The sequence below is a fragment of the Lupinus angustifolius genome, unplaced genomic scaffold (assembly GCF_001865875.1).
Source record: "Lupinus angustifolius cultivar Tanjil unplaced genomic scaffold, LupAngTanjil_v1.0 Scaffold_50_45, whole genome shotgun sequence".
Classification (NCBI taxonomy): domain Eukaryota; kingdom Viridiplantae; phylum Streptophyta; class Magnoliopsida; order Fabales; family Fabaceae; genus Lupinus; species Lupinus angustifolius.
In genome coordinates this window covers 35,427-43,084 of record NW_017722373.1, presented here as the reverse complement: position 1 = coordinate 43,084, position 7,658 = coordinate 35,427, and the positions used below count along the sequence as shown (strand labels likewise).

At 31.9% G+C, this 7,658-nt stretch overlaps 1 protein-coding gene across 5 annotated transcripts; it reads left to right on the top strand.

The window, feature by feature from the left end:
- The first annotated feature begins 1,908 nt into the window (after nt 1-1,908).
- LOC109338957 (acyl-CoA-binding domain-containing protein 3-like) lies at nt 1,909-5,979 on the top strand. 5 transcript variants are annotated; one of them, XM_019576304.1, is made up of 6 exons: nt 1,909-2,408; nt 2,466-2,780; nt 4,196-4,301; nt 4,392-4,492; nt 4,654-4,708; nt 5,693-5,979. In XM_019576304.1, exons 1-6 carry the CDS (start codon nt 2,146-2,148, stop codon nt 5,702-5,704), a joined length of 852 nt encoding a protein of 283 aa, XP_019431849.1. In that variant the 5' UTR covers nt 1,909-2,145; the 3' UTR covers nt 5,705-5,979. The 5 variants fall into 5 exon arrangements, 3 of the variants coding, with proteins under 3 accessions (XP_019431849.1, XP_019431850.1, XP_019431848.1); XM_019576305.1 differs by having other exon boundaries at nt 4,654-4,712; XM_019576303.1 differs by having other exon boundaries at nt 4,654-4,726.
- Nucleotides 5,980-7,658: the final 1,679 nt, after the last annotated feature.

Sequence of the window (7,658 nt, the reverse complement as noted above, 5' to 3'; positions counted from 1 at the left end):
ATGTCAATTTCTCCTTACATTTTTTCCTTCGTGTCACATGTCACCTCCTTCTCACATTTTTTCCTTCCTACTTTTTATATATTATATATGTTAATAATAATTTAATACTAATTGTAGAAAATTCAAATTAAAAATTATCAATTTATTTTTCTTATGTGCTTGAACATGCAACTACACAAGTAAGATGTATATTCTTAATAATATGAATGTATGAGTAATATGTGCATTTTAACTATGCGAATGCATGAGTAACGTGTGTTTTCTTAGTAATGCGAATGTATGAGTAACATGAGTGTTTTTAGCTATGCGAATACATGGGTCATATGTAATCTATCTATCTATCTATTAACAATATAATATAAAAAACTCCCTCATGCCACATGTCACTTTCTCCTTACATTTTTTCCTTCATGCCACATGTCACATCCTCCTCACGTATTTTTTCCTACTTTTTATATATTATATATTTTATATGCTAATAATAATTTCATATTAATTAGTGATTGATTCATATCGCTACCCCACTAAAATTGAGTGTTTACAACATCTATGTTTTGTGGTGTTAAAAAGTAATAGTTATTGAACATTAGATGAAATTGAAATCATTTTTCACATTCAAATTATTTCTTTACATTAATCTATCTATATAATTTAATGTTTACCATTAATCTAAGAATAATTGTACTTTTTCACCTTATCAGAGTTTTTTTGACATTTTCGTATTACAGTTTAGATTCTTTGAATTTTAATTTTTCTCTATTAACAATATAATATAAAAAACTCCCTTATGCCACATGTCAATTTCTCGTTACATTTTTTCCGTCATGTCACATGTCACCTCCTCGTCACATTTTTTCCTTCCTACTTTTTATATATTTTATATTATATATTTTATATGTTAATAATAATTTAATACTAATTGTAGAAAATTCAAATTAAAAATTATCAATTGATTTTTCTTATGTGCTTGAACATGAAAATACACAAGTAAGATATATATTCTTAATAATATAAATATATGAGTTATATGTGCGTTTTAATTATGCGAATGTATGAGTAACATGTGTTTTCTTAGTAATGTGAATGTACGGGTAACATGTGTTTTTTTAGTCATGCGAATGCACGGGTCACATTATTTAATTACTATCATTATATTATCTAATTAAAAGATAACAATGATATATATATTCATGAAAAATATATGTATTTTTATTATTTTGATTAAATTTATCAGAAAAAATATATGTCATATCCTAACTTAGTGTGTTTTTAATTTATGAGTTATTTTCATACAATGATTATTAGCTAAAACATAATCAAATAAATAACATTTAATTATACAATATTTGAATGCTAAAAATATATTCAAATATTTATACACAATGAACATTAATCTAAAATAAAACATAAGCATTTAAGAGATATGCTAAAAAATATTTATGACTTTATATGATACTTATAAACGTAATCACAAAAATATAATGAAAAAATAACTCCTTATATTTATAATTTTATATAGAGAATATAGAGGTGAGATATTATCCAATACAATTTGAATTTTATTTATTGAGTTGTTTAAGAATCAAATATTTTCTATAATCACACTTTCAACAAATAAATGCTTATACAAACACATTTATAATTGTTAATATTCTACATATACACTCAAAAATCAATGTTAATATTGCACCTATATGAATAGAAAAATATAATGGTTCAATATATGATTTATTAATATTATAAAATATATGTATATTATATTCGAATTATGAATAAATAAAGAAGCGACCCGTGCAAGTGTACGGGTACACTGGTAGTATTTATATATAAGAGATGTTTTGTAAACAAAACGTGTAATTTATTTATTTTGAAAAAATAGTAAATAAAAAAGCGAAAGCATACAATAAAAAAGCGGCAGAAGATGCTTTGGTGTGCAGAGCAGATTATACTTTCCCCTCTTCTATTCATCTTTTCCTTCTTTTCAATCATTTCCTTCTCAATTCTCCCACCTCTTTTCCTTTCTCCTTTCTAAACCAACCATCTCAATTCCTTCCTAATTCATAAAACTTTTCTTTCTTAACTTCACAACACAACACCATCATTTCCCTCTGATTTCAAAAATAAAAGTAAAAAAAAAACAAAACCATGGAGCTTTTAACCGCAGCCAATATCGTACTCTTCGCTTCCCTCACTCTTCTCCTCTCTTTCCTTATCACCAAGCTCGTTTCCTTCTCCATTCCCCACACAACAACAACAACCAACAAGCTCAACCAGTTACGCCACGTGTCAAGTGAACCGTTAACGGTTCAGACCGAGAGCAAGGTCCAATTTCAACTTCCAACGAATATAGAAACCGATCATAACAAAGAAAAAGTAAATGAAGAAACTAAAGCTGAATCTAACGCTGTTGAATTGTCGGTGATACCAGACATTTTTGCAGTTGAATCCTCAGAAGAGTTTGATCCTGAAGCTGATCTTAACGGTTCTGTTGCGGAACAGAGGAATAAGGATTGTGATTCGATTGAAAAAATCAGCGTAGAAAAACAGTCCTCTGTTGAACAAGAGAGGGATGTGATTTTGGATGATTGGGAAGGGATTGAGAGAACTGAGTTAGAGAAGGAGTTTATGGCGGCTACGGAATTTGTTGTTGGTAATAATGGTAGTAAAAGTGTTGGAAACGATGTGGAGATGGAGTTATATGGACTTCATAAAGTTGCAACAGAAGGACCATGTCGCCAGCCTCAACCAATGCCTCTCATGCTCTCTGCACGTGCCAAGTGGTATTCATTTAGATCATAAATTATAATTACACTCCGAGATTTAGTGAAACTACACAAAAACCGCCACTAGTTTATCTGCATAGCATAGTTGCATACATTACAATGCATATCCCTGAGGTGAAGTTGAGTGTAATTACACTTAGTTCTAAGGGGAGGTTTGTTTTAAGTAGATGGTGATAAGTTTAATTAAACTAAATCTCACGGTATTGGTGCAATTTAATTTTATATTATTATTATCTAGTCATTTAGTCCTTGAAACCGTAGTGAGGGACTTGTATGATCTTGCTTAGAATGACTTGAGAAAATTAACATATTAGTCCTTGAAACTGGCAGTTAGTGAAGTTGATATGTGGGGATCTATTTCACTGTGGATATGAGGGACTCATGATCTTTCTTAGTATCTCAAGGCCTAATTTGATAATTTATAAAATTCAAAGATACATACTGTTTACTTTTTTCGGTCATTAGCAACTTATGGTTCACCACTTCGTCTTATGTTGGTGTTTTTTTAAGTTGCCCCTGCATTAGAATAACAGCCAACATTTGTTTATACCATTAAAGGTTAGAGGAGTAGAGCTACATTGGAATGCTTAATATCATGAAAGATTCTAGCATGTTCCTTGAGTAACAAAGTATATCTCCATTTCATTTCATAATATCTGTCTTTTGCTTTAAGGTTCTTACCTAAAAATTAAGAAATCTAATGAGTAATTTTAATTTTAGGGAAATATAAGTGCATTTTTCTATATTATTACTCATTCATTTTATCGACGCTCTCTCATTCCATTTAGTGGAGTTATAGAGAGACAAAAACAAAGTTAAAAAATATAATTAGCCTTCTTGGTTATCTAAAGTGATAAATAAAATAAAATAAAATAATCTGTTTCTTCTGTAAAATGGGAGACACTATGAAACATGAGTACCACCCATTTTAGTTCTTGCCCTAAAATTTATATGAATGTGTCTGAAGCCAATGATAGAGATATGCCTGAAACCTTAGTTAATCAATACTTCAGGATCATACATAATTTCTAGTATTTGTGTTCTAAGTAATAACCATAGAAGTCCATAACTAGTATTGTAGTATAATTATCAGGCTGTGTTTTTAGCTGAAGTAATTGATGGGTAGGTCTCATGCATTTGATTGTATTTCTCAAGACAGACAGTATACACAAATTTGGACAGATAAATGATGTATTCAATAAAAATACTTAACTTGCAAGACTGTATATACATCCTGCTAATATTAAAGATGCTAGGAAATACTGAATAGAGAAAAAATAAGCAAAGTGTAACAACAAATGCAGTCGTGCTGTATTAGTTACACGATATAGCTTGATTGCTAGTTATAATAACAGGGTTGAGAGCTGCTCTGCTTTGTATAGTGACGGACAGTAGTGATTACTTTGTGCAAGGAATGCTTGGCAAAAGCTGGGGAACATGAGTCCAGAGGTTGCTATGGAGCAGTATATCAGCCTTGTTTCGGATAAAGTTCCTGGATGGATCAAATATGCTTCTGCTGTGAGTTTGTGCTGTTAAGGCATATTTTCTTGTCTTTTAATATTATAAATGACATGATCGATGGAGAATTTGAAGCATATCCTTTTGCAGGGAATCAGGAAACATGAGCTTGTAGGGTCAGAAATTTCGGAGTCAGTTGCTGCTCATTTGAGCACATCTTTGTCTCATCAACAAATGATATTAACTGATAGGTAATTGTAAGTCTTTTTTTCTTCTTTTTGTGTTACATGGTAGTCCAGTTTTATTACTATCACTGTTGTATCTGTTCTGATTAACCTTTTGTTCAATATTACTAGATTTAATTGTAGTGTATCTGATTTTGTGGTTACAAATTACAACATGTCCTCTTCAGGGAACTTGAACAAGAGAAAGAATCCAGTGCCCATGACCGGAGTCCACTTACTGAGGCAGGTTTGGAGAACAATGTAAAATCGCAAATCATTCTGACTGATTACTTATATAACATTATTCCAATTTAGCATTAGAGGTTAATATGTTATATGATGATTACAAAACCCCAATGATATCAGGGGTTCACTGAAGTGAGGAACCAAAATTGAAACTCTTGGATGGACATTGCTCCAAGAATTTTATAGAAAACCATGAACACTTGAATGTGGGATTGGTCTCTGAAGCAATTCCTCCACCATTGTTTGATCTACTTATGGCATACCCAATTCTTCTAAAAAGGTTAAGTGGAGGTCTAAATTGTTTTTTATATCTAGACTGTATTAGGCTTCATATTTAAATTATCCACACTTAAGCTCAAAAGACTTTTGTGCGAAAGAACTTTTTAACCTTAACAGAAATAGCTTAAACTTTTATGTACAAAAAAAAAGCTTAAACTTTTGAAACAGACCATCTTTCAAAAACTGCAATTAACTGGATTGATCAATTTCCCCCATGACTTGCAATCTAATTTTCTGTGTTGTTTATCTTCATTTCTTTTTTAATAATGTCTCCCACCAAAACATGAAATTTCATTTAGGACTTGGATTGCGTCATGGCCATGTTTTATGTGGTTTAGTGAGCTAATGAATGAAATGCTTTGTATGAAAATTTCATTTCAGACTTCGAATATTTCGTTGCCTTGTTATAGTGGTTTAGTGAGCTAATTAATGAAATGCTTTATATTATAACCTCTGATTAGAATGCTGAGGGTGATGCACTGAAAGTTTCACGTGCGAAGAGCTCTGATGGTGCACACGCTTCATTCCTAAAAAGATGATAATGAAAATAATATATCTGATATAGATTTTTAAACTTTAATGTTTTCCTTGCTCTATAATCATGTGATGTTTTATTCTTCGATTTCATGGTTAGAATTGTTGTAGTAATTGAAATTCTTTAGTGGATTGTATAAACAAGTTAGCTTAGCGTGAATATTTCAGGTTAAGAAATGATGGCTTCTCTCTGCTTGTATTCCTCGACGTGACCTTCTCCATAATTTCAGGAAAAATAAGACTCGGTCCAAGAAATTTGCTTTCTCCTTTGTTCCTTAAATCATATGCTGATTATGATATATATGTGTTCTTAAATATCGAAGTGTATAGTGCATAAATAAATTCTTGTATATATGATCTGGCATGCTTCCGTATATTGCTTACTTTCATGTTGTCAAACCAATTTATTTAGTGTCAGTTTGTGAAATGAATGTGAAATCTTTCATTTCCTTTCATTTCCCCCCAAATTCCATCTTGCAGATAAACCTGAGTATCGTTTCACCGTTGTGGCTATTCCATTTAAATCTTGTTACTTTCTATTTCAACCATCATCCCAATTTGAATAATTAAGTTCACAGTTACCAGTGTATGTTCTTCCAGCAAGCCATGCCTTCTTTTTTTTGGGTAAGAAAGGAGAGCCTTATAATCCTCTGTCATTATTTCTCTTAGGAAAGATTTCAAAGCTTAAATGCAATTGTATTTTGTACTTCTTTCACTTATAAACCCAGGTTAGAGGAAGTGAATAATTTCCAATGACATTGACTTACAAAATTAAACTCACTTTTATTTAAAAAATGACTGAAATCAGAAAAATAGCACGGAAGTTAAATGTGTTGGAAGTTAAATGTGTTGGAAGTTAAATGTGTTGGAACTTAATGGTTTGATGAACAAAATACCGAGACAGAAGAAGTTTAAGTGTAAGCTAATTTTAGAAAGTGTAGATTGGTTAACAACTATCAATTCAATAACCAACTTCTATTTATAGCAAGATCAATGTTTACAAGCCTAAACTATCCAAGCCCAATATACACTTATACTACAAGCTATGAATTACATTTCATGATAACATTCTACCTTAATTCAAGCTTGATAGACTCATTACTCCTAGCTTTCTTCTTTGAGCTTCAAAACTTACTCTCTTGAGTGTCTTTGTGAATATGTCAGCCTACTGCTCCAAGTAGGGGCAAAATTCTAACTTCAAATTACCCTTCTCAATTTGATCTCTCAAGAGGTGATATTTGGTCTCTATATGTTTATTGTGTCTATGAGAAACTGGGCTCTTGGACAGATTGATAGTTGACTTATTGTCCACGAATCACCAATGCCAAGTCAGTATGCGCACATAATTCATTGAGCAAAGATTTCAACCACAGACCTTGACAACTTCCTAGGCAAGCAGAGATGTATTCAGACTCACATGATGAGAGTGTCACCACCTCTTGTTTCTTTGAGCTCCAACTAATAGATGCATTCTTGTATTTGAATAGGTAACCATTGATCCTTTTCCTATCATCCTTATCCACACAACAATCTGCATCTGTGTAGTCATAGTGTTCTTTGTTTCTTCTGCTCACAAGTTATACTGGCTGAAAGAATCACACCAAAATCTATGCTTCCTTTTAAGTACCTGAATAACCTTTTCACAGCCTGCATATGTGATTGCCTAGGATCTTCCATGTGTCTACTAACCAAGCCCACTCCATAAGCTATATCTGGCCTTGAGTTGCAAATTTACCTTAATGAACCTACCATTTGTCTGTACAAAGTTGAATCAGTTGCTTCATCATCAAGGTTGCCTTTGCTAAGAGTACTTCCCACTTCTACTGTGTTGCGGTAGGATTGCACTCAAGCATACCAAATTTGTTGAACACTTCAGAGATGTACATCTTCTGATGCATCAAAATGCCACTTTTTATCATAGCAAACTCTATCCCTATGAAGTAGGAAAAAGTTCCTAAATCTGTCATCTCAAATTCCATTTTCAGTCTTGCCTTGATCTTCTCATTTTCTTCATTATTGCAGCCAGTGATCAAGAGATCATCCATATACAAGCATATAATAACTAATGCCTCATTGGATGCTTCTCTTATGTAGATGCCACGCTCATTCTTGCACCTGATGAATCATTGTTTAA